Consider the following 13,177-nt stretch of genomic DNA (forward strand, 5'->3'; position numbering starts at 1 on the left):
TTCGTTTAACTATTATACGTGATGTACGTTTTTTGGGGGGTGGTTAATGAAAGTGTTCCAAAACACAATAGTAATTTCTTGATGACCTAATACAACATGAATCACGAATTTATATCAATCACATGCCCCTTTTTTATACTTGGAAGAATCTTACTCTTACAGTCAATTTATCTTAATATTAGAAATTTTTTTTAGCAAAATGAAAAATATCCCTTATAATGGCACTCTGGAGTACTTCTCCTGTCCAAGACAAACAAATAGTCACCAATAAATTTTGTTCTATATTGTACCATTATGTATTGTACTGTAGAGAGTATGACACAAGGACACCACTGCTTTATGAGTATACAGATTGTCGTATTTTAGCAAATGTTCTCTAATAATGTGCATTGATACCTATTACTTCACATTATACAATTTACTTGGGTACATCTAAATAAATATCCTACACATTAAAATTTCTATTTCTCTTGAGAGTGCATCACAAAAAAGTAGAGTTTGATGTTTAAATTCTGCTATTTTGATATACTATGAATAACATTTTTCCATACAAACCTATTTATAACCAAATTTAAAACAAGCTTTTAGCATTAGAAGAATGCTCAACCATGCTAAATGGATACCCATCAGAATACTGACCATTGAATATTTAAAACTTTAATTGTATGCAGATTTATGCTTTTCTTAGTAAGCAACCTAACTATAGAAGTTTATATGTTGTTTGACCTATAAATGTGCATTTTAGGCAATTTGTTGATTTCTTAATAAGAAAAGATGAGGTTTAATTAATTAATTAACTGCTGTCTTTTTATAATTGATTATTTAATATTCAAAGTCTGAATGTTATCTTAAATGGTCATTATATTATAAGATGAAGGGTACTGTTCTATGTAGATAGTATTTTTGCCTTCAATAGTATTATTGAAATTATAACCAATACCCATGTAACATTTTTTCAATTAAATTGTATTTTTACAGAATAGCATAAATCTAAATTTACTTCATGTAAAAGTCTGAATAAAGCTAAGCAACTATGTTATTGTTCAGAGTAATTAAGTTTATTTTAATAACATTCTTAGTTCCCAAGATCAATTCTGGTGTAGTTTAGGTAAGAGGTTTTTGTGTAATGTTTTAATATGTAGCAATATCTATGAAATATATAATTCAGTTATGTAATAAAATATTTTTATCTGTTTGTTTTCTGTAATATGTAGATCAAAAACTTAAAGTAGCATTCAAATATAAATGGGTTAGAGCAGATTCTAGTGGATGCGAATCTATGAGGTTAATAGTAAACATAAAAAAATTTTGTAACCACTTTATATATCTGAAGTACATGTTTTAGCTTTACTGGTTATATAAAATATTTTATTATACAGGGTGATCCAAAATTACCTTTTCTATTTTAAAATTTAATAACTAAATAATTAAGGAAATACAACCATGCAGTTTCAACATCTTTTAGCCCAACTCAAACAATTTTATTGTCATGTTTTTTGTTGTTGTTTTTTTCACTCCAGTGAGTAGTGTTACCCCAATCTTGCAAGAAATAGCTCAGTGCTTCATTTGGCTTGCAGAGAACAAGTCAGTGATTGTGATGCAGCATAATTACAGATTCCAGTACAACAAATAAGTGTGAGGTACGTTAAGGATATCGTGTATCAAACGCCTACATCAAACATCACAGAGCTAAAGACCAGGATAACGAATGCCAGCACCACTATAACTGTGGGTATGTTGAAGCAAACAAAGACTGAAATCGAATATAAGTTAGATGTGCTGAAAGCTACTAATGGTGCACACATAGAAGTCTGCTGACATGTCAGTAAAAACTGTATAGTTGAGCTACAAGATGTTGAAAACTGCATGGTTGTATTACCTTTTTGTATTTCCTGAATGGGAAATTAATTTGATTAAGGTTTTTTCAGTAAAATCTAAAAAACTCAATTTAAGTATCATACCAATATTTTGTACTTGTAAAGGAAGAGGTCTCCTCAAATGTGTCACAAATTTGTAGGCATCTAAACGAATTTCTATCACACTGTTGAGTAGAGCAAATGCTGGTGCCAAAGGGAAACCTGATACAAATAATGTCAGGAAGCCAAACTGAATAACTAAAGGAAGAAAATAAAACAGATTACAGTATAAATAAATATGTAAAACAAATAACTAAGAAGGTTGAAAATGGTTTAGAAAAAATTATCTCATGAAAAATAGTTATATAAACTATGTATTTTAAAATAAAACATAATTTTGTTCTAATTTGATTGAAGAAAAATTGTGGCCTTATTGTAACTTAAGTTTATTTAGTAAATCCTCTATCTTTTCCTTTTAAAAAATATTCCCTGATTGACAACTATATAGGACAGAAAAGGCAAGCTGTAGTGATTTTTATAGTTTGTTATAAGCTGCCTCAGCATTTTCTTTAAGAGTTTTAGCCTAGGAACTAAAAATTGGTGGATATATAAACCTACCTCACAGAGATCTGTTTTATATTTTGAAGTATAGCTGCAAATGTTTTATTATAGAATCTTTAAAACATAAATTCAAGACACAAGTAGACCAGTTAAATAAAGGTGCAGAAGCAAATTTACAAACAATCTTTTAGAAAATAAAGGTAGTTCAAGAGGAAGACCTCATGATCAGAGAAATTACTAGGTCCTCATGGTTATTCAGTATATTGGTGAACATATGAGCAGAGAATAGAAGACACATAGATCACCCAATATATTGCCACAGGACAGCTGTAACACAACACACAAGAACTGTATTTGTAATTATGTCAAAACAACTAAGGATATTTGTATCATCCACAGTAAAGAAAATATTTTATGGTATTGCAAAGATCTGAATTAGGTTTGAAGGCTCTGAAATTCAGTTAACTGTATGGGTGCCAAAAGCAGTTTTCATGTATTAGGGTTTTGGAATATTTTATCAACCAACTTTTGTTAGAATCCATGGAAATTTCACATATTAATAAAACACCATGTGATACAAGAAGTAAGACTGTCTATACATTTAAATGACATTATTTTTAGAAAGTATTTAAGAAAAAATTAAGTTAATGTGTTTGAAACTTCTAATTTTTATACATTCTGCTTTTAATAGTATGTTAAAAGATTTGCCTAGATAGTTCTTTACAACCTTTTCATACATTGCTTAAATATACGTATTGAACTACTGTACAAGTTGTCTTTCATTCATTCATTTATCCTTTTACTAAGTTACTTTCTATAAATTAAGATATATAATGTTTTTAAGAAAATTAACTTAAGGTTAAAAAATACTTGAAGAGGTTATTTACACGACAAAAATATCTTTATTTGGTCTTACATCTTCCAACATACTTGAGACACATAATGGGGTACCATTTGTCCGTAACTCACCAATTTACATCTATTTGAATATCACACTGTGATAAAACACATACATTATTCTATAGAAAAGCTAAAGATTAGTTATACTTAAGGATATATAAAAAGAAAATAGAAATATCTTAACTTTTATATGAATTTACTTTAAAAAAGCTATAACTTATTTGATTTTATTAACTAATTATAACTATATGTTATGTGTTATAGATGGAAAAGTTGCATTATTAGACATAACTTTTATATAAAAGGTTTAATTGTGTAACATTTCTGTATTACTGCAAAACTAATCAAGAAATTATTATTCAAAGTCTCTATAATGTGTTAAAGATATATAAAACCTTACAATCTTTTTAAATACATACACATACTTACTTCTTCTTACAGATCTACAGAAATTTCAATAAATAGATAAATAATAAAAATTGCTTCTGAGTTTTTAGTATAATATAGTTAAGGATATTTTTGTATTTGTTTTCATTTGTACATTATTTCATTTGATTTGGGTAAACATCTTAACGCATTGTTTCTTCGTAAGGAATATTCTTAAAAATAATTTGTAAAAAAAATCAGGTACGTTGTATTATAAGTGTCATTACCCATTGCTAAATATTCATCAAAAAGTGCCATTGTATCAGCAGGATCCAAGTTATAGTCTTTTTCCCAACGGGTAGTTGCTTGTTGAGGAATATCCCTTCCTCTGGATCTCCTATAGGATCTCCACCAGTATGTGAACTTCCTATTGTTCAAAATAAAAAACTCATTTACTGATTTTGCAGTAATATATTTATTAAATGTTACATAACAGTTTTAAGAGTGGAAGAAAAAAGAAAGAACCAGTACATTAATTATCTTAAGCATTGTGTGACATGTTTTCTGTCCAATTATTTTTCTTTTATTAACCTTCAAATTACTGATTTGTTTCATACCACTCACTACTGGTGGTGTCTACATATTGAGTCATACTGAGTAATTTTTAAGGTTTTGTTTATTACAACACTCAATGTAAAGAACTGTCAATAAAAAAATGGAGATGAGTTAAGTTACTCATTTTATAAGTAAAATACATAGGAGGCTTTTTGTTTATTTGTTTGTTGTTAGCACAAAACTACCCAACAGACAGTCTTCAGAGTTATAGTTGAGCCACTGAGACCAGGGTACATAGAAGGCTACAGCAGTAATTAGTAGGATTAATTACAATATTGGTGTTATTTGTGTTTGCATTTTCTGTGTGACTAATGTTATAATAGGAATCTGGTAATCAACAAAGTCATTGGCTCACAAGCAAATTGGTGCAAAATAGTTTGAAAAATTTATTTGGAAAGCTCATGGGCAATTCTAGAGCTAATAAATATTAAGCAATATATTTGCACTTCTTTGAAAGATGCAAATGTTACATTATAATCTGTTGCTGTAACTGTAATATCTTGAGAGAAAAACCAGACTTGATCTTATATCTGAGGCACTCCTTTTATGTTCATTCTAAACAGCTATTAAGTATATTAACATTAGAAAAATTTTAAGACATATTTTTGGCTACATCACCCTGTGTTAGTATAAGTTTTTTCCTTCCTGCACTGTGATTCAATAACTAAACAATTACAACCATGCAGTTTTCAACATCCTGTCCAAAAATTTAAATCCTTAACTCTGACTCTTACTTTAGACTTTCTCATACTTTTTCATTATTCAAAGTTTTGAAATGTAAATCTATTCACTTCTACACTGGTGAACTTCATTTTCCTTATCTCTCTCTATCAAGTCACACTCATCATAGTCTGGACTGACATCATCAACATGTGATGTAAACATCTACACGTGTTCACCATCAACATGCCTACTGGCTTTTCTCTTCTTTGGTTTTCCCAATCAAAGCTTGACATTCAACAGCATCTTTCTCTTGCACACTCTGAGTACTATGTACTCTCATTCACTGTCTTCTAAGCTACACAGCCTATCGGCTCATTCTATGATTAAAATCCTCAGACAAATTCTCATTTAAGCTTGTATAAATAAACCTCTAATAGGTGAAGAGAAACAAAAGTTTCTGAGAGTCCCAGATTGTCTCTCACCCCCCAAAGATTCCTTTGAGGCCTGGGAAGATCTCAAACCTAAATAACTATCATGATTGGATTGGACAAGTAAAGACAACATTCAATCTGCAGTGAAAGACAGCATAGTGCATTGTGATTATCAAGCTTCAAATAGCTCTGAATTCAAGGTATAAAGACTTTGTATTATCTCTTTTGATTATTAAAAAGCATGTAGGAAGTCCCAATTATCATGAAAAATTACATGAAAATTAAGCAGAATAATGTCTTTTGAGATTCAACAAAAAACTGATAAAAACCAACCGATTTGATTGCCTTAGAAGTATGATATCACAAATTGTGCTGTGTAACATTAAGGCATGTTTCTCTGACTATAAACCCTATCAAATTAAGCTCCTACAATGAAGCATCTGAACTGTTCTGTAGTAAAACTGAAGATCCATTGAAATGATACAAATCATATTATGCTTCAACATTGAGAAATAAGTTTGTTAGGTGCAGAGTTGATCTTGACAAGACTTCAAGCTATTGGATAACAGCTTTAAAGATGTTTTTACATTATTTTTCTTATTCAATTAATACATACTGATTAGTTGATATTGGTATTAAATTAATTGAAAAAAATAGGTTGAATAAATTATCTTCCTGTATCTGACAATACAGATGGCATGTTGCAAGAAAAAAGTAACCAAGAAGATGAAAATAGGTTAATCTTTAGAGTTGTCCAAGTTATAAAATTAGACATGAAAACAGTTGAAGAAGACATGCAATGCATGCTGGTGCCAACACATCAGTGAAAGTAACTTATGAGTAAACCACCATTTTCATTCCAAAAAGCTTGAACAGTTTTCTTGCTTTTCTGTTTTGTGATCCAATTTGTGTTTTTTAACACAATTAGCCAGTTAAATAGATGTAGGTCTGTATAATCAAACTAGTTTTAAGCACAGCTGTTGGTGTGTATACTTCTCACTATGTTTCCTTGCTGTTTTTATCCACCACCAAACTAGAAGTAAAGATATTATTATTGTATTAAACAGACCAGGACTGTGCACCAGCTTCAGTGATCTCCAAAGGATACTGACATCAGTTATTCTTCAAATACATAAAAAAATAGCACATGAAGAGATTTTTTTACCCTCCAACATTTGTCCTGTGATATTTACAGTAAGTCATAGATCTCTCCCCTTCCTGGACATTGCAATTTATTGTCAGGATAGTTACCTCTCAACAACTACTTACAGAAAAACTATTGCATATTGATAAGTAACTACAGGCCACAAGCTGTCAAATGAATTATTATCTCATGTATCTGTAACCAAGCTACTGCATGCAATCAAATATCCCTGGAATCAAAAATCAGACTCATTGTAAACAACTTCCAATCCAACGGATACCCAAAAAAAAGGCATAGTCAAGCAGACTAGACAAACTGAAAGAAGCATCTAGCAAATCACAAATAAGCATCACCCTTCCTGTTTTTACCAAGAATGAATTATAGAGTGCAAAGAATATACAAGAAATTTCAAGCAAAAAATCAGTTTAAGTCAAACTAAACCCTTGGTTACCTTGAAACACAGGTCAAATAGTCTAAAGATAAATCAGCTCACAGCTACAGAAGTAATGTATGAAACTTCTTGCAGTTATAGAGACACATATATAGAAGAAACACAGAAATTTAGTGTAGTGATTTAAAGAACAAGATGTGGTAATATTAATGAAAACCAATACCTCTGCCATTGCAAAACATAAAACAGACTGGGATAAATGATCAGCTACTGAAAGAGAAAACAAATGGAAGAAACAGAAAAAAAAGAAGCTATATGTATTAGAAACCCCAAACTAGCATTGAATTGAGATCAAGGAACAAAAATTAACAATATCTGGATTATAATGATAAATTAAAAAAAATATCATACAATAGGATCCTTGACCAATAAAAATTGCCAGCCAACCATTTAACAGGTATTTTTAACAATAAAATTCAAACACTTTTGTTCTCAGACAACAGTAACAAACTTTACACATTAGCATGCACCACTGACACAAAAAAAAACAAAAAACATGAAGGTGATTCGAAATGTCATCTAACTTAAATTAACTGCCAATTAAATTGTCTGCACGTTGCTCATTTTCTTGCTACACACGTAAGTTTCCTAGTATTGTAAGCCCAAGTTGTATTCGTTTTGGTCCAGACATTAAATCTTTGTACAGTAATATTCCTGCTAAGAAGGATGTCATGAGCATTGTTGGTGTTTATAAAAATATTTCACCAAAATAAAATATTTGGCCTTTCTCTAACTAACATTAAACATCTTTATTTTGTAATAACAAATAATTACTTTCTTTTGGATCCTCTTCTTATATACAAATCTTAGTGTAGCAGATTTGGTCCACCTTTTTTTTTATAATTTTCATGTTCACACTAGAAGAAAAGTGCTCTAGATACAACCACTAAAATTAAAACTAATTTTTATATCCTATATATCAATGATATTTTTGGTATATAGTCAGAAATGATTCTGTCCATCTTTTAGCTATAAGAACCTTAAGAACTGAATGCTTGGGGTTCTGATCACATTCATAAAAAACAACGTAATAACCACACTGAACAACTCTTCAAAAGTGATACATAACTAGCCAATAATAAAATAAGAAGCCTGGCCCGACCCTGGGTATTGCATTTATCTCTTATGAGATAATCAGACAAGTACATTTTACAACACATGGGAATAATGTAGATATCATGTTAACTGAAACATCATGAATTAAATTGAATGACATATTTGTTAAATAATCCCTCACCTTGTTCTGAAAATTACTATAAAGTATGTGACAGTGGATTGACTGGGCAATGTAAAATGAAAAATTCTGTTTACTTACTCAAATGCTCTTTATCCTCTGATTTTTCTATGGGTGAAAATTACAAACCCATAAGGGACAGATGATTAGAACACATCAGAAACTTTAATCACAAAGATATTTCCACACCTATGACACTTCACTTTTTAAATTAATACCTTTCAAAGCACAAATTCTGTCAAGAGCAACATGCTACACTGTGGAAGCCATTAAAATTAAAGACTGTACCCCAAATGTCAATATTCTATCAAACTGGCTTGTTATTTACATAGATCATATACATATATACCTATTAAAATTTCTACATTTTTCTGTACTAAAGGCCCCCCAGTGGTACAGCAGTATGTTTGTGAACTTATGATGCTAGAAACCAGGTTTTGATACCCATGGTGTGCAGAGCACAGATAGCCCATTGTGTAGCTTTGTGCTTAGCTTCAAACAACAGACAAACTGTAATAACTTAAATTTTTATATATTCATAATACCGTTTAACAATAATTTTTACTATATACATGTATATATATATATATTTAATTTTTTTCCTCCTATTTTGCTTTTTCCAGTTTGTTACTTGATAATACTACACTTGACTGTCATAAGCAATTTATTACCTAATGGCACACATGCACAGCCATTGCTCATGCACACTTCTTTTCAAAAAATTCTAAATCTGTTAGTGTTAAATTCTTGAGCATTTGTCTTGAGGTGTAACATCTGATTTAGGCCTAAGGCCAAACACTAGGTATTAAAATTAAAGTTACAGTGTGTTTAGGAGAAAATTGTGTGATAGTTTATAAGAAATACTCAGAAAGATGTATATAACATACTGGTTGTAAATTTTTAAAGAATTGTACATGTGATTATCTATTTTTTCCATAAAACTGTTTGAATGCTTTTCTATTTATATACACTAGTGTTTAAATATAAATTTCAAAATACTTACATTATTACAAAATTATATACATTATTGAAGACCTGTTTCCCAACCATGACAATACTTAGCAGCATGAAAACTTCGAACAAACAGTGTCCACTGTCACACTATAATATAAAACATATGTATCAGTATCCTTGGGAAAAACATAATAGCATTTTGGAAGATGTAGATGCCCAATGAAAAGTACAAAAAAAGTACCTGATCAAATAATCATCAACTAAAGATTTCAATTAATTAAAACTTCATGCTTAGATATATTTAGAGTTCAATACCTTTGTTACCAGCCTTAATGATCCATTAAACAATCAATATTAAGAATAAAAAACTAAATAAAATAGGGTACATATGATTTACACTAGTAAACTTCATGCTTAGATATATTCAGAATTCAATACCTCTGTTATCAGCCTTACATAATAATCCATTAAATAATTAATACTAACAATAAAAAACTGAATAAACTAGGCTACATATGATTTAGACTAGATCATCTTATCTATAAATCTTCACAATCAAAGTAAATCCAGAAATTCATCACAGTGTGCACTAACTACAATTTCTAAAATTTTTAACATACTTTAGTAGCTTTCTTAAATCTCTTTTGTTTCACTTGCCAATAAAACTACTAAATGTTTGTAGTATTTCTTATCCTACAAAGAATGTTATAAGTTCTTGTTGTTTTTTTTTATTTTTCAACTATGATCTGTTTTTTTTTAGAAGTTTTATCTTTAATGTAACACATTTTTTGTAAAATCAACTTTGATCATCTTATCTATAAAACTTCACAGTCAAAGTAAATACATCCACTTTACTATTATCCTATTTGCTGCGGCTGGGACGTATATTTCTCAGTGAACTGAGAAATATACGTCCCAGCTGGTGAAAGGGTTAAGACATATAACAATATATTTAATCACCTTATCTTGTTTATGTCCAAAAATTGTGATGGTATCACCTGGGTGGCCAAAGAACCTTTAAAGAAATTACTGAAATTTATAGTTTTTATTAATTTTACAATAAGTGAAATGTTTAGTAAATATTGATATATTTAATGTCACTTATCAATATTACTAATTATAAATTAATCATAAAAAAGATGTAAATACAGTTCTCTTCAGAGTTTACACTTTTGTAATAATAAGTAACAAGTAACATAAATTAACACAGTAAATAATTTTACATTACTTCTGTGACTTCATTCTACTACGATATTATCGTAAACAATATTATTCTCAAAATGTGTAGTGCTATGTTAAAAGTTAGAAAATAGTTGATAATTTTAAATCTTATGTAATTTTAAGAGCTCCGTATTCTACCATTTTAAATAATTCTGATTTTATAAGGTTGCAAATCTTAGTAAGTTCTCATTGAAAGTAAAGCTAACTATATAGATCAGAACTAAAAAGTAAAACAACTTAATGAAGCCACATCTGTAAAATAAACTGACAACATATTTTTTCTTGTACATAATATCATTAATCAGAACACAAGATAACTAAAACCTATAATGATTATAATATATTGAATCACTAGTTGGGCACCTTCACCATTTATGATATTTTTTGGTTGTTGTACAGAAAATGTTTTCTGCCTCTAATATTATTAGGCTTCTTCTCATTATAGGCTAAATATATTTAGATTATGTTTATTTCAATGAGAAATATACATAATAACCAATAACTTGTTTTGTTTAATGAACTTATGTATTTGGAAGGAATACAGATTTAAATATTAAAATATCATGGTTTTGCTTCTTAAAAAAAAACCAAATATATAGATCAATAGATGTGGTGTTTGATTTTTGATTGCTTAATTTATTCTGAAACACTTTTATTTATAATTTTAAAGAAATTATGTATATTAGTAACAATAAAACCTATGGTAATACATAATATAAATTTCCTGCTGACATGAAAAATATTACTTTTTCCTGTCTCTAATCCCACACAATTATTAATCTAGTTTTACAAGTCAGTAAAATATACAAATTATCAATGGATTACTTGAACTTGTTTTCATTGAATGATTTAAAGCTGTAGTATATCCTATCTGTTAAACAGAAGGAACATGGTAACTCACATTTACTTAAACACAGAATTGAAAACTGCAACGTTTTTACAGACTAAAACACAGAACAGTCACAAAAAACAACAAGTGTCAAACCTATAATTCTTACATTTACAGTAATTAAGAACCCAAACTCTAAAATATTATTGTTCCCATTTTTAGTACCCTTAAAAAATTATACATTTGGCACTTAATTAGTTTATGGCAAAACCTGGAATTACATTCACAGCTCTGAATTTTTACTATGCTAATTACTGTAATTTTAAAATGTTGGATATTACTATACATAAACTCATTATTTATTTTTTATAGCCTAACAGTTGAAACTATTGTATCTGTAATTATGATTTTCACTAATGAAATTTTCTTTACTTAAATACTAACAGGTATGCCATACATTCTTACTAGTTGATTGTGTTTGTATGCAAATGTTATGCATTCAAGTATACTTTCTTCTATTTTGCTGTATAATAACATATGCACAGAAAAATGAAATGCTTCTGTAGGGCTTATACGTGTAACTGATTGCATACTGTTGTATAACTACTTCAATAATTTATGGTAAATAAAAATGTTATATATATCCAAATGTTTTATTATTATTTATTTCTGTAGAATTCTTTACATTTATTAAATTGTCTTATTTTATCATGAATAACAGATATTTATAGATATTAAATTAAATACATAGATGTATTTTAAGCAGCAAATGTTTTCTTGACCGAAAAACTTGAAATAACACAGATAAGTTTGTACATGACAGTCACATTCCTAAGTGAGTAGAAAAAAATGTGAGCATGATCTATCATAAAGATTAAATATGTACTCTATCTTAATAAGCCATTTAATATTAGGGTTAATTTTTTGTTTAGACAAGCTTTTCAAATTGCAAGTTAAAGTTGCTATTTTTTTGCCTGTAGCTATGATGTATTGGCTATATAATTTTTAATGTTTTAGTTAAAAAAACAATGAACAATCAACCACACTTCTTCATGAAAAGCCACAAAATTTTATATATTTTTGCTTTTAGTTCCACATAAAACAAAGAAGCATTGAGATTTTCTAAGTCTTAAGTGAACAAATCCTAAGTTAGAGCAAAAGTATCTAAAATCCAAAGTTTTGAACTGTAACACATTATTTTTAACCAATTTCTATTTTCATATCTAGCTACTATTTCCAGCAGGTTCTCTCAAATTAACATCAATCATGCTTAATCATCATAAGACTACAGATAAAAAAATTTTGAATTTTTTGCTATTTAATTTTTACTAAGCCTGTGCAATTTGGAAATACCAGTTTACAGAATATTTTCCTCAAAGCCTTGGATATGCAATAATATGAAAAACTGTTTATAGAATTATTATTTTATAAGTGGCTCTTTTCATTACTTTTTCAAAAACATTTTGCTAATGGAAGATCTTGGAAAAGCAATTTATTCACCATAAACTGATTTACATGTATTAGCTAAACTTAAGTTTAGAGAGCAAATTATACAAGTGGTTATTTAAACGTCATTTTCCTGTCCCTCAATTGTGATGTTTATCACAGGTTTCACACAAACATCCAGGTTTCTGAAATGTTTCGCCTAGTTACAGTCATAATAAAAACAACAAGCTTCTTCTCTTAATGGTAATGTATACAAAATAGTGTTCATTTTTGTCTGTATTGGAGTTTGAAACAGTAGTTTAACTATTTATAAACTTAGTGGCTATACCTAATATTTATAATGGCTGGAGACGGCTTGAATTGGTAATGAAGAAAACTTTAATATAAGTTTAACATAACAGCAAATGTACAACTTTTCGACAAATTTTTGTCCCTGATGATGGCAAAACTTTGTCGAAACGTTGTACATTTGCTGTTATGTTAAACTTATATTAAAGTTTTCTTCA

At 28.9% G+C, this 13,177-nt stretch overlaps 1 protein-coding gene across 1 annotated transcript in view; it reads right to left on the reverse strand.

Annotated features, from left to right (window-relative positions):
• The window catches only part of LOC106461256 (anoctamin-4-like), a 30,567-nt gene extending 20,367 nt beyond the window's left edge, over window positions 1-10,200 (reverse strand). The window contains exons 1-4 of the mRNA XM_022388420.1: window positions 10,136-10,200; window positions 9,225-9,322; window positions 3,971-4,110; window positions 1,962-2,114 (exon numbers count right to left, since the gene is read on the reverse strand). Coding sequence (XP_022244128.1) covers window positions 1,962-2,114; window positions 3,971-4,110; window positions 9,225-9,289 — 358 coding nt within the window. The 5' untranslated portion in view covers window positions 9,290-9,322; window positions 10,136-10,200. The remainder of the gene's footprint in view (window positions 1-1,961; window positions 2,115-3,970; window positions 4,111-9,224; window positions 9,323-10,135) is intronic.
• Window positions 10,201-13,177: the final 2,977 nt, after the last annotated feature.

This window comes from Limulus polyphemus, unplaced genomic scaffold (assembly GCF_000517525.1).
Source record: "Limulus polyphemus unplaced genomic scaffold, Limulus_polyphemus-2.1.2 Scaffold38, whole genome shotgun sequence".
Lineage (NCBI taxonomy): Eukaryota > Metazoa > Arthropoda > Merostomata > Xiphosura > Limulidae > Limulus > Limulus polyphemus.